Source organism: Pempheris klunzingeri, chromosome 13 (genome assembly GCF_042242105.1).
Source record: "Pempheris klunzingeri isolate RE-2024b chromosome 13, fPemKlu1.hap1, whole genome shotgun sequence".
Classification (NCBI taxonomy): domain Eukaryota; kingdom Metazoa; phylum Chordata; class Actinopteri; order Acropomatiformes; family Pempheridae; genus Pempheris; species Pempheris klunzingeri.
Window position 1 is genome coordinate 19617811 of NC_092024.1, and position 12723 is coordinate 19630533.

The 12723-nt window shown below is 40.0% G+C and overlaps 2 protein-coding genes across 2 annotated transcripts; one reads left to right on the forward strand and one right to left on the reverse strand.

Annotated features, from left to right (window-relative positions):
* Positions 1–242: 242 nt before the first annotated feature.
* Positions 243–4797, reverse strand: LOC139211904 (putative deoxyribonuclease TATDN3). The gene is made up of 10 exons (XM_070842325.1): positions 4735–4797; positions 4627–4659; positions 4473–4546; positions 3740–3824; positions 3181–3254; positions 2196–2273; positions 2040–2095; positions 1840–1952; positions 1441–1518; positions 243–1182 (listed from the first exon to the last, which is right to left on the reverse strand). The coding sequence occupies exons 1-10, from the start codon at positions 4786–4788 to the stop codon at positions 1039–1041; spliced, it is 789 nt and encodes a 262-aa protein (XP_070698426.1). The 5' UTR covers positions 4789–4797; the 3' UTR covers positions 243–1038.
* A 264-nt stretch (positions 4798–5061) lies between these two features.
* Positions 5062–10038, forward strand: fuca2 (alpha-L-fucosidase 2). Its single transcript, XM_070842146.1, has 7 exons — positions 5062–5375; positions 6076–6263; positions 6382–6721; positions 6797–7007; positions 7591–7781; positions 8666–8774; positions 9491–10038. The coding sequence occupies exons 1-7, from the start codon at positions 5188–5190 to the stop codon at positions 9626–9628; spliced, it is 1365 nt and encodes a 454-aa protein (XP_070698247.1). The 5' UTR covers positions 5062–5187; the 3' UTR covers positions 9629–10038.
* The last annotated feature ends 2685 nt before the right edge of the window (positions 10039–12723 follow it).

Here is a 12723-nt window from a genome sequence, read left to right on the forward strand (position 1 = left end):
TGTGTGTGTGTGTGTGTGTGTGTGTGTGTCAGACAGCTGACGTGTGCATGCAGGGCGGTCCATGAAGTGCACATATGCTGCGTTCACGATTAAACATAAATCCGGATTTTTGTAAATGTCGTCCGCACCAAATAGTAAACGACTTAATTAAAATAAACCAAAAATAAAAAATATTATGTATTATATGATAAAGTAAAGGTAAACTGCACTTTTGTTTAAAGGAAAAAAAAACGACGTCAAACTAAGTTTAAATGCAAAACTGAGCTTTATTTATATATAAATTGAAACATAAAAGTTTACCAGTTTCACTGTGGACACTTTTCTTGGATAATGTTCTTGGAAAACAATAAAGTAAACCATTACATTAAGCTCATGACTTACTGCTTCTCCTTCCACTGTGTTACTCTAAAGCTCTTTTTAAGAGTTGATACAGATGTATTTGACACACTACAGTGTGTTATCAGCAGAGAAACACATCCAAAGTGAAACTCTAAAATCTCAGAGCTCTAAAGTAGGATATTATGAGGTGCACTTGAAGGCAGCAATACCCCATACAGCTGTGAACTGAAACTGTTCCAGTTTGGCTCCAGCAGCTGATTTTGACTGAATAAGTGAAATAAACAGTACAGGTGACTGAGGAAGAGCAACGATGAAAATGAAAGCATCATGATTATTCACTTCACAATGACAAGAATGTTTAAACGTGATGGATGTCTGCTGTTGTTTCTATTACGGGGTGTTTATGAAATTCTGGATGTTTCAGATGTATCACACACATGAGAAATATCCAACTTGTGTGTTAAATCGTTATCTCATCTTTATTTAAGAATGAATGGAGATAAATAAATAGCTTTCAGCACTAAAGTACATGTTTATTGTCCACATGCAAGTTTGTTTAGTTTCTAATATGTGACTCAGTGATTTAGACCTCATCTGACCCTCTGGTTTTTTTTTTTTTTGTTCGTCAGAGTATCTTGGTTCAGTCAGATTTCCACGTGAAGTTATTCTAGACTGATGAAATGAATGTTTAAAGCTTTGTCAGGGTCTGATGGCACACTTTAGCTTTGGGAAGAGTCGGAGAGCGTTCTGAGTCGTCACCTCCATCACCGTCTGCAGCGACACTCCTTTGATTTTACTGATGTACTCAGCAGAAATACGGATGTTTTGGGGCTCATTTCTCACCTGCATTCAAGACAAACAACAAAAAGAACACAAGGGGGTGAACAAAACGTTGGGTATCTTAATAATAAACGTATTTGAGAAATATAATGTGTCACAAATATACATGTAAAAGCCAAGAAGATATTGCAAATATCCTCCTGAAAATGTAAAAACATGCAAGTAACAACTGTCACAGCCATAAATTGCTCTGACTATAGCAAATATACTGTGCTGGAATGTCAGCAGGTTTATTCTAACATGAAGGATAAACTACTTTACCTGCTTTTCTGGGCCGAGAGCAGGTGAATCAGTTTCTAGACAGATGTTCTCTAAAGGCAACTGTTTCACAAGTTTCTGCTTCTTGGTGGAAAATACACAAAGAAACCATCAGCAATCATTAACACTCAGTGTGATAAAGTCGGCTAATAAAAGCCAAGTAAACACGTCAGTGCTAAGAAACCATGTCAGTAGTTTGTTATCTGTAAAATGTAAATCAAAATTTATTCAAACAATCTGCAACCGTGTCGATAGAGTCCGTGTTTTTGTCTGTTTACATGAATGACTAATAAGAAAATGCATTTGTAAGAGAATATCTGTTAGTGTCACGGAAGGGGACATTTAAAACAGGTTGTATGCTTACACAGTGTAAATGTAACATGATCAGGTGCTCTGTTGTACCTGTTCACTCCGTATAATGGAAGGTGGGATAGAAAAGAAATATCCAGCTTTGACTCCCTCCATGGCAACGGACGGCTTCCCATCAAAAGCATGAAGTAGGGCTTTTTCCACACCTAGTGATGACTAGGAATTGTAGTCTCCATCTCAAATACTAAAGTAAACAGTTTATTCAAATTGAGGATCTAAACTTGGCTGTTTACCTTGCTCCCTCAGGAGGTGGATGGTGGGTCTTCCTGCAGACCGTGAATGAACATTTCTAGAAATGAAACACACAAATATAACTACGCTTTCTGAAGCTCACATTCAAATGTTACCAGTCGAGTTGATCTCATCTACAGTGCTACAGTATAACTCACAGAGGGAGATCCAGATTCTTCGCTATCTGTGCCTGACCAATGAGGACCTGCCTTTGGGCCTCTTTGTCAGCGTCGCCGCTAATCCAAACCAACCTAAAATAACAAAAGAGTTTATGTGAATGGAAAAGACAGCCAGGACAGCAAACTGCAATTCACTTAAAGGGATAGTTCAGATTATTTGAAGTGGGGTTGTATGAGTAAAGCATGCCCTGCTTTACTGTTTATTTGACTCTAAATGGGACCAAATAGTACTAAATGAACGTCATGCTGTGTTGAAGAAGACTTGGAACTAGGGACTGAGACCATAAATTCATTAGGAAAATGTTTACTAAGGTAATAAATCAACTGAGAAGTAAGCTTATTTTCTCATAGACTTCCATTCATTTGAACTTCTTTTTGCAAACAGCAGTCGCCCCCTGCTGGTCATTACAAAGAATGCAGGTTTAAGGCATTTCAACGATGGCTAAATCAACAATGAGGCTAGTGTACTCTGAATATTTTCACCACTTTACATTGGCGACAGACAGTCTTTTTAACCAGGAACTGAACTCACCAGACTCCTTTCCCCAAAACAGCAATTTTACCTCACAGAACAGCTGCAATTCCACTGCTGCCTCAATTGGATAGTTTGCTTGTGTTATTGCGTGACTTTGGTATCTTAAATGGTTAATTCACATCTGAACTGACATGTCATTGATGGAGTCTTCCTCAAGGTATAGATGCTATTTTACTATATTGCTTATTATTTGTGAATGGAGTCTGGTGCCTTTGAAGTGAGCAAAGAGAAAGAGAGAATGATTTCAACTCCCCATTTAAAGGGCTGTGTGACAGCAATGTAAAGTGGTGAACATACTCTAAATATAGCGTACACTTCAACTGGTACTGATTTTTTTGGTTGGGCCTCTTTTTACAGTGGCTAAAATACGTTCTTCTGCTGACCTCGTCCTCTGCAGTAGATTGCTTCCGACTATCACATCAGAAATACTGAATAATTACCTCTCCAATGGCCACAAGGTGCTCTTTGTATTTCTCTATTATGGGCAAAGCAGCATCTAGATCCTGCATAAAAGACAAAAAAAACGTTTACTCATTCCAATAACGTGAAAACTGCAGAAAGTCATCCACATCACAAAAAAAAACATCCATGTGGAATTGTCCGGGTTTTAAGACATCTGTCTATCAGATTTCTACCACCATCCCATCACTGTGAGTGTGTCTGCAGTGCTCATAGTATTGAAAAATTATAGTCTTAAAAAACATCAACACAATGTTTTTCAGAGAAAATGTCCCTGTTACTGTGGGTCCTCACTAGGAAAGTTTCATTTGACTTACTTTAGTTCCCCTAGGAAGTGTTTGCATTGTCTTCTGTTGATCACTGAGAGTCAGAACATTGTTTCTGGAAAAAAATGTTGCTGTATTCCTGTGCTGTGAGGTCAAGTTAAGTCAAATCGACAGACTTGAGCTTTACGATCTCTGCACATGACAACTATCGGACCCTTTATTCATATGGGGAAACTCCCAGTTCCCTTAAAAATCCAACCTACCTGGAGAGAAGCCCCTCTGTGCTGCTCCGGCGACACCTCTTGAACAGGGTGGACTCCTAGGCAGGGAAAAATAAAACCTGGGAACCTAGGAGAACATAAAAACTTTAGGTGGTGAAGTTGAATGAACTTTAAGCTGAAGTTGAAGAACTTTAAGCTGCATATTTGACAGACATTCAGTCTTCTTACTGAGTTTCCCCCAGTGTTGGCAGCAGGAGGACCGTTAGCTCACCTCCAGAGGCTGCAATTATTGTTTGATTGACCTAAAAATAATTATCATTTCAATACATTCACTCTGAGTTGCTGATATTAGTGAATATATATATTAAATTTTACTAAATAGGTCTCATCTACCACATTTATAGGCACAGCTAGGCAGTAAAATACAATATTAAGAGGTTTGTCCTGTTTATTAATCATTTCTGGTATTTATTTAGAGTGACATTACATGAACGCTAATGAAGAAACTTGTGAAATGTTTAGAGACAAACAGAAGAAATGTGTATGAATAAAGAAAAACAAGGCTGGATGAGAATTATTTCGTTTAATTTCTGAGTCACTAATATTGGCAAATTAGCATGAAGATATTAAAATAACATTATGTCAAACAGTAGTTTATTGATGGTTCAAACAGTTCTGGATGAAACTCTGCTGAGTCCGGAGTGAATGTCTGTGGAATATCCAACTTAAAAACTGGTACAAATGGACAAGTAACGCGATCTTAGTTACTTGATACCTTTGTGACAACTCAATAATCTTGTCAAATTCCCCAGCGTGCTCGGCCACGGCTAATAGCGCCAACAATCCAGCCTTGGAAATAATTAAGCAAAGAAATGAGTTAGACACACTCACAATAATGAACATTCTGCTTCTCAGCTGAGCGGGCTCACCTTCTTTGAACTCTCCACCACCTCCTCTAGATCCTGACAACAGAAAAAGGAACAGTTAACGCATAAAAGCTATTTCAGAGACAAAACATTCAGTTGTGTCCTTCACACCTTGTCAAAATCCCCCGCAGAGATGTGACAGTGACAGTCGATGTAACCCTGCATGTGGACGGTCTTGCGTTCTAAGTTCAAAACCAAAACATTTACTACTTCCGCAAAGAGAGGCGAACCGCGCATGCGTGCTCTCATGGAGCGCGAGCTGTAGAGTGCAGCGTTGCCCGGGAGAGCGGCGTTCTATTGACTCTGATAGGCCGAACGTCTGCGGCGCTACAACGGTCCACAAATGAAACATTCCGGTGTTTGATGTTAAAGAGGCTGCGTTCTATTGGAGGTGAATCTGTAGCATTGTATTTACTACTGTCGACTTCCTTGTCTTCTTCCTATCATGTGATATCACTTTCGCTACTTTATGTGATATTTTCACGTCACCTTTATGCCACATTATGTGGTAGCCGTCCTGTTCTTAGCAACATTTGGTCACGGAAGGTGAGTTGGACCTGAAATATGGGAGGTTTGACGGTTTCTTTCCTGCTATTGATGCTGTCGATCGGCACCAGCAGAGCAAAATACGAACCTAACTGGAAATCCATCGACTCCAGACCACTACCTGAGTGGTACGATCAGGCCAAGTTTGGCATCTTCATACACTGGGGGGTGTTCTCTGTTCCGAGCTTCGGCAGCGAATGGTTCTGGTGAGTTTTGTTCACCACTTCTAGTTTGGCTGGTTATGTTTTCAACAAACATGATTTAAGCTTCACATACAACTTAGGAGTTTTGTTAAAATTGTGACATTGAGCAAGACGAGCCCTGCTGATGGTATTGTGGATTTTGGAATATCAATGAATTTCCTTAGTTCTGTGATTCTGTCACAAATAGTCTGAAGAGAGCGTTTGGAGGAAGATGCAGCATAGAATAAAATAAAATGTGATGGGGATATAATTTCAACACAGTGTCCCTTTTCTTTTTGGATTAATCCATTATAGGTTATTACATTTCCATCTTTTCCTTGTTGGCTAAAAGCCAAGGATCAAATTTGATCATCCACTGAAGATCATCTAGTATGATCAAAAGCTCCAGATCAGCTACTTTAGAGTATTAAAGTATGTTAACAATAGTTATTAATTAATCAGTCCTGATCTTGTCTTTAAGTGGACTCTCTTAAGTGACTGACTTTAGGTGAACTGAGGGTCTAATTTTGTATTATTCCCTCAACCTTTTTATCAAAATTTTTTATTTGTAACCCCAAAAAATCTTTCGCTTTCCACCAAAGAATGTCAGCCCTAAATATAAATTGCACATATTGTTTGACGTGCAGTAAATATTCATGTATTTTACCGTTGCAAATCAAAATGATCGTTCCTCAAGCTGTTTTGCATTCGTTTAATATTTCAGGTGGTACTGGCAGAAGCAAAAGCTAAAGCCATATGTTGATTTTATGCAGAGGAATTACCCTCCAGACTTCACATATCAAGACTTTGCTCCAAAGTTCACTGCTGAGTTCTTCGATGCCAAAGAATGGACAGACATCTTTGCCTCATCAGGAGCAAAGTACATCGTCCTGACCACAAAACACCATGAAGGTACAGGACAGGTTTTTAAAGTGCAATAACTAGGACATGACTCTAAGTATTTGAAGCTTTTGTTACATGTGCCATATTACTTTCAGCCACACAAAAAAGGCTTTTATCTATTTTTCAGGTTTCACACTGTGGGGCTCCAAAAACTCCTGGAACTGGAACGCAGTGGATGTTGGACCAAAAAGAGATCTCGTAGGTGAAGTGGCGAGCGCCCTCCGTGCCAACAGTGACCTGCGCTTAGGGCTGTATCACTCTCTCTTTGAGTGGTTCAATCCGCTCTTTGAACAAGACGCTGCCAATGTCTTCACTACAAACTACTTTCCTACCAGTAAAACTCTGCCTGAGCTTTACGAGCTCATCGTCAAGTACAAACCGGAGGTGCTGTGGTCTGACGGGGACGGAGACGCGCCTGACAAGTACTGGAACAGCACAGGTTTCTTAGCCTGGCTCTATAACGACAGGTAATGAAGTCAAATGAACTTATACAGCAGGTGAATGTTTTGTTTGATTTATTACTAGCCTGTATTCCTTCACAGTCCTGTACGAGACACAGTGGTGACGAATGATCGCTGGGGCTATGGCTCCATCTGCACCCACGGTGGATATTACACCTGTGCTGATCGCTACCAGCCAGGACACCTGCTCAAACACAAATGGGAAAACTGCATGACCATCGACACAAAGTCGTGGGGTTACAGACGTAACGCTCCTCTCAGTGACTTCCTCACCATCGAGCAGCTTGTGGCGGTGAGAGCTCAATATCTCTGTATATAACTGTAAACTATTTAATAAGGAAGCCAATCTGCTGAACAAAGTCAGTATGTGTGATTTAATGACTCAGAAACGGCATGTTATGGATTGTAAAAACATTTTTACCATATTGGAGATTTTTAAACCTTTTCCACAGATCACTTTTCAGACAAATTTCCAAAAAAAGCACAGCTCCAGTTAACATATTTGAATAGCTCAAGTTAATTTATTTAGATATCTTGTTTTGTCTGAGAACAACAGTCTAAAATCACTCACTTTACTATTATTAATATCAAAGAAAACCAGCAAATAATTCAATCTGAGAGGCTGGAACCTGTATTTTTGTGGTATTTTTAGTTTAATAAATGACTTAAATGATTCACTCTCTTTTCCATTTTAGTCCTTTTTCCTGAGGGAACAGCGCCCTCCAGCTGTAAAGAAATCTTTGTGCAGCACAAGCACTAAAATTTCTTCACTAAAAACTTGGTGTCGCTGAACATACAGAGCAAAAAGAGTCCATAGTGATGTTTTAATGTTCAGCAGCCATGTACGACATCTTTAAGTGTGACATGTGTTTCAGACGTTGGTGGAGACTGTGTCCTGTGGGGGAAACCTGCTGATGAACATCGGGCCGACACACGATGGAAGGATCGCTCCCATCTTTGAGGAACGTCTGAGGCAGATGGGTCAGTGGCTGAAGGTCAATGGGGAGGCCATCTACAACACAACAGCCTGGCGGGCTCAGAACGACACCGTCACTCCCAACGTCTGGTGGGTTCTCATCTGTGTTTGTTTAATGTGTTTCTATGTTTGCAGTGTTGAATGTCTGCACACTTGCGCCATGCCACAAAATTTAAATAGCGCCATGTTTTGATCCTACTTGGGTTTCTATCAGGTCACAATGTTTGTAGACAGGAAACCACATGCATAGAAATAGGTACTTAGAGAAAAGCAGCAATACAGCAGCCATACTTCAAAATATCAAACACATATCACGTATATCTCATATAGAAACATCATCCCATATATCAGAATCTCCTGATAAAGTCACCTTTAGTTAGAGGACGAAGAAAAGAAAATCTTAATTCATGTACAGAAATGTGTCTCTTTGCAGTAACAAACACTTTGGATTCATTGTATCAAAATCACATCATTCATATATATTTATGTATTGTATAATTATTATATTAACAATTTTCCTTCCCTTTTTTCTTGATATTTAGATTTTAAAATCCCCAAATCTTTGTGTAGAGTTTGTTTTTTCACAGTGCCTGTAACTAAAAGACTCACATATTGTATAACTAGTATTAATAGAGTGAGTAAGTCGCAGGTGATGACACAGTGAATGATTTTATTGATGGTATTATTTGTGTTTGTTGGCAGTACCAAAGACACTTCCTGTCTCCCCAGTGTCTAAAAACCACTGTTAGTCTAATTTTCTTTTTAGTTTACATGCTAATCTAATCTCTCATAATCTGTGATCACTTTCCATGAAGGAACTCATTAGAAAGACATCTTTGTCTCACACTGTGTCATCTTTAACATGTTTTGTAGTTGTGTGTGATTCAGTGTCCCCTTTTGCATAATGTCAAACAAATGCAAGTACAATAAGACGTTCTAATTTTAGTAGTAATTATATTTTGAATCATCTGCAGGTACACTTTCAGACCACAGGAAAAGAGCGTCTTTGCCGTTTTACTGGAGTGGCCCAATGATGGCTCTGTGATTCTGAATGAACCAGTGGTCACACAGGGACAGACTCAGGTAAGACTTGACTATTGCAGTGCAGAATTAGTAGTTTACCAATTAGTTTCATCTTTCAGCTCCAAGGTGTACTGCTCAGTATGAACTTGGTCTCAGTTCTTTAAATAAAACAAATGTATTTTATTTATTTTATAAAAAATCCCAACAAGCAGCAAAAAGCAGCTGCTTAATACTGTGTTTAGTGATAAAGAAGCTCCAGGTATGCATGAATTAAATGCCAGAAAATAGAGAAAACTGTCCGCCAGTATTTGTCTATACATCAAAAGTATTGAATTACCTGTGAAATAATACAGACAAAAAGAGTGAATGCTCACACTGGAGAGGCTGGAACCAGATAGTAGTTGTTTAAGAAATTATTTAAATGTTTAAACAACTTTTGAAATAGCTGCTGCTTCATTTTCTGACAAGTGACTAAAGAAAATGATCTAATTGTTTCAGATCTCATAGCATAAATTGATTAAAAAAAATTGATTACATTTGCAAAGAAAACAAAGCATGTATTGCTGGTTGTATAGACTGTCATAATGGAGCAGAGGTCAGGGAGGAACATCCATCATATTAGCAGGGGATATCAATATATCGGCAAAATGGTCTAACCCTCTTACATTGTCCTGGGAAATGAGGCTGACTTGTTGTTAACAGAGTTTCTCTCTTTTTTACCTCCCTTTCTGTCAACATGTCAACCTTGTTCACGTGTTGCTTTTGTTCTAAAAAAGGTGGTGCTTCTCGGTCACGGGCCTCTGCAGTGGGAGGCTGTAAAGCCCAGCGGACTGCGGGTGCTCCTGCCCCAGCTGTCCTTCAGCCAGATGCCGTGCCAGTGGGCCTGGACGCTGAGGCTGACAGGTGCCACCTAAAGGGAGACCGGATCACTGGAAGAGCAGCAGACAGAGCTGAGCAGCAAGAGTTTTCTACGTTCAAATCACTGAACAGGAACCCATAAAATGCACTGTAATGTTTCTTTTTTTAAATACCAATGCAGGGACTAAATTAAACACCATTACTTAGCGATTGTTTTTGTTTTTACTTTTATTATCAAAATCTTATGTTCGGGCTCAGAGTTCTTACATAACAGTGACTTTAGGTTGACTTACAGCCTGTTTGTATTAATCTGCAGAGTGTGTGTGACAAATGTGAACTCTAATGTCAAAATAGTGAAATGATACACGTTTTTATGTGATTTTTATGCAGTCTGCAGCACCGATCAATGCCACTGTGTATGTTTTATATGTAAAGAAAGGCTCAAATAAACTAAGTAAAGCTTCCAGACACTCTCCTTTTTATATCTATTATTTGCATGTGAAAAAAGAGGATATCCTTCAAACGAATCACTTTTTTCATGAGTTTTGATTGTATCAGCTTGACTTCTGCACTCCTGATCACTCCTGGAGGATTATCTCAGGTGTTGCCTCCTGTCAGCGCCCCCTGCTGTTCGCATCGTTAATGACACCACAGCCGTGCGGGACATTTCAAAAGCGCGCTGACGGCGCAAAACTGAGCTCTACACCCCTGCTGTGCACAGACGGCCCGGGACAACAAGACCTCCTGTCATGCACCAGGAGCATGTTGGTGAAATGAGGTTATCTGCATGTGGCACAGTGTCCGGTAAGCCTCCGCTCCCCGCTGCTTCTCACCGCGCTCTTTCGGTGTTTTAAAGCCGCCGTTAAGGGCTTCTTCCTCCGCCGGTCCTCGGCATGGAGAGGTGTGTTTGTCACCTAAGATGGTGAGTCCGGTGCAGGGCAGATCTCTCTGTTGTGTCTGCTCTCTGTTGCACGCCTTTAAGGTGGGAGGTCCCTGTTCTGCAAATGTTCCATGACGTGCAGATGGGGGGTTTGCAAGGGGTTCTCACGTCCCTGCATTTCCCCTCTCCAGCAGGCTATCCCCAGCCTGGGACACGCACCTGACAGCTGATCCCCCAAACAAACAACAATAACAACAACAACAGAAAGATGTGAGGATGCAAGAGACATGTGGACAAATGCACAGCGGACTGGACACAGTAGGACTGAATGTCACTGATTTTTAACAGCGACATGACACATTTATTCAATTTATATAGATGCAAATGAGCAACTACAGGAGGAGATCACTAACATGTCAAAGATGAAGCTTTGACTTATGAAAGTAGGGCCGAATAATGGAATATATTCACTTAAAGTAGAATTGTATCGTGATGATTTGATCATGAATTCATCCAAAAGATGAAGTTTTAATTGCTTGTGTTGTGTGACTGAGAGTCCCAAACTCAACAATATTTAGTTTAATATCATATAATACTAATTGATTGATCTGCATTTTGACAGTAATGTCAGAAAGATATTGGAAGGAGCTCATGATAATATCTCAGAGCCAAGGATTATGCCTGAACATTGGTCCAAAACCAAGAAGTAATGAGTTTGAATTATTGTAGGCTAAGAAAACCAGTAAATATTCACATCTGAGAAACTGTCTGTTTGAACCTAAAGAAGGCAGCATTTTATATGATCGACAGGGAGAATATTCACCCGGTCTTTATTTATGATTTTATGCTAACGTACACTGTAAGTAGCCCTATTTTAACGTCCATAAGTATAACCTGTAACACTGTCTCTGGCTCTGCGTGGCTAAAGCCCATTTTCTCCACTCATTTCTGCAGTCTCGGTGCTGTAATGTGTGATGATAATTATATATGTAGACAGGAACTGGGAAACTGCTACAGACATTGGCATGGTTGCCATGGAAACACACAATCATGTCAGATTATTTTCAGGTACTGCTGTGATAATGGCATAAGTATGCCCCGGTTGAGAGGCTGACTTAAAGAGACGGATAAATGAAACGATGGCTGATTGATCAAAAGGTGAAGTTTTTTTTTTTGAATGAATGAATTAATGGTACACCAGGTGAGAGATGAAGACTTTGCAGAGTGATTTCTGTTTTAAGAAGTATTTACTGGAGTTGTTATCAGCTGTTTGGTCAACCTGCAGCGTTCAGTGTCCCCTGTAAGTGATATCTCAGTCAGACATATGACAGCCACTACGGCCAGCGGGGAGGAAAACCTCATTCCTTCCATTCATAAACATTCCCTCTGTGTGTGTGAGTGTGTGTGTTGTCTCACTCCCTTCCTGTCTATTTTAGCACTAATATCATTAGAGGCCTGCTAGTAGTCGGGTGCATGTGTGGCATTCAATCACATGCAAATTTGTGGCAGATTTGAGCCGGTCAGCGGAGCAGCGGTGTAGCTTTAGACAGTGGAAATGCCAAGCAGTGTGGAACATCCTGGGGGACAGACCATTATATTTATAGAGATGGGCGACTTGACCTTCACTGCACATTGAGTATCAGCCATTTTAGTGCCGCTCCTCTAGATACTGAATACAGCATAATGGATCTCAGCTGCAGTGCAGTTTGTTAGCTTCAACTTCATCTTCGCTTGTTAGAGGCTATATCTAATAATAGCTCTCTGCAATTCCATACTGTGGAGCAACTCTGTCAATACACAGTCTCTGCATTCACTGGCTTTTTTTTACATGCAGTAGGGTGAAGTTTTTCTAAAGGAAATGCACTGTGAAATTACAGTTTTACTGCGCAGGAAATAAAGGCTCACCATTTGCGTCGGGTTCTGAACTCAGAGGTAAAGTTCAGCTATAAGTCGTTACATAAGTTTAAAGCCTTTGTTCTGCTGTGTAAGCTTTATGTTAAGACTAAGACCTCTGTTAAATGTGCCTTAGCCATGCCCCAAAGCCAAGGACTCCTATTCATAGAGGCACCCAGTTGTTCTCGCCCAATGGCACAGAGTGAAACTGAGGAGGATGGTGAAGTATTTATAGTTGTGTAAATTATATTGTGTTGAAAGGCCAAAGTTTCACACCAACATATGAGGTAGAGTGATCGTAAATTTATTCAAATCAGGGAAAAGACCCAGTTTGTTGTATTCTGGGGGAAAGAAATTAAGAGCAGCCTCCAAACAGAT

Coding starts and splice junctions, on each gene's coding strand:
- fuca2 (XM_070842146.1), top strand. CDS start 5,188: ATGGGAGGTTTGACGGTTTCTTTCCTGCTATTGATGCTGTCGATCGGC. Junction 7,008..7,590: donor CCATCGAGCAGCTTGTGGCG/GTGAGAGCTCAA, acceptor CATGTGTTTCAG/ACGTTGGTGGAGACTGTGTC. Junction 8,775..9,490: donor TCACACAGGGACAGACTCAG/GTAAGACTTGAC, acceptor GTTCTAAAAAAG/GTGGTGCTTCTCGGTCACGG.
- LOC139211904 (XM_070842325.1), bottom strand. CDS start 4,788: ATGCAGGGTTACATCGACTGTCACTGTCACATCTCTGCGGGGGATTTT. Junction 3,825..4,472: donor ATTATTGAGTTGTCACAAAG/GTATCAAGTAAC, acceptor ATGTTCTCCTAG/GTTCCCAGGTTTTATTTTTC. Junction 1,183..1,440: donor CTCTCGGCCCAGAAAAGCAG/GTAAAGTAGTTT, acceptor TCTTGAATGCAG/GTGAGAAATGAGCCCCAAAA.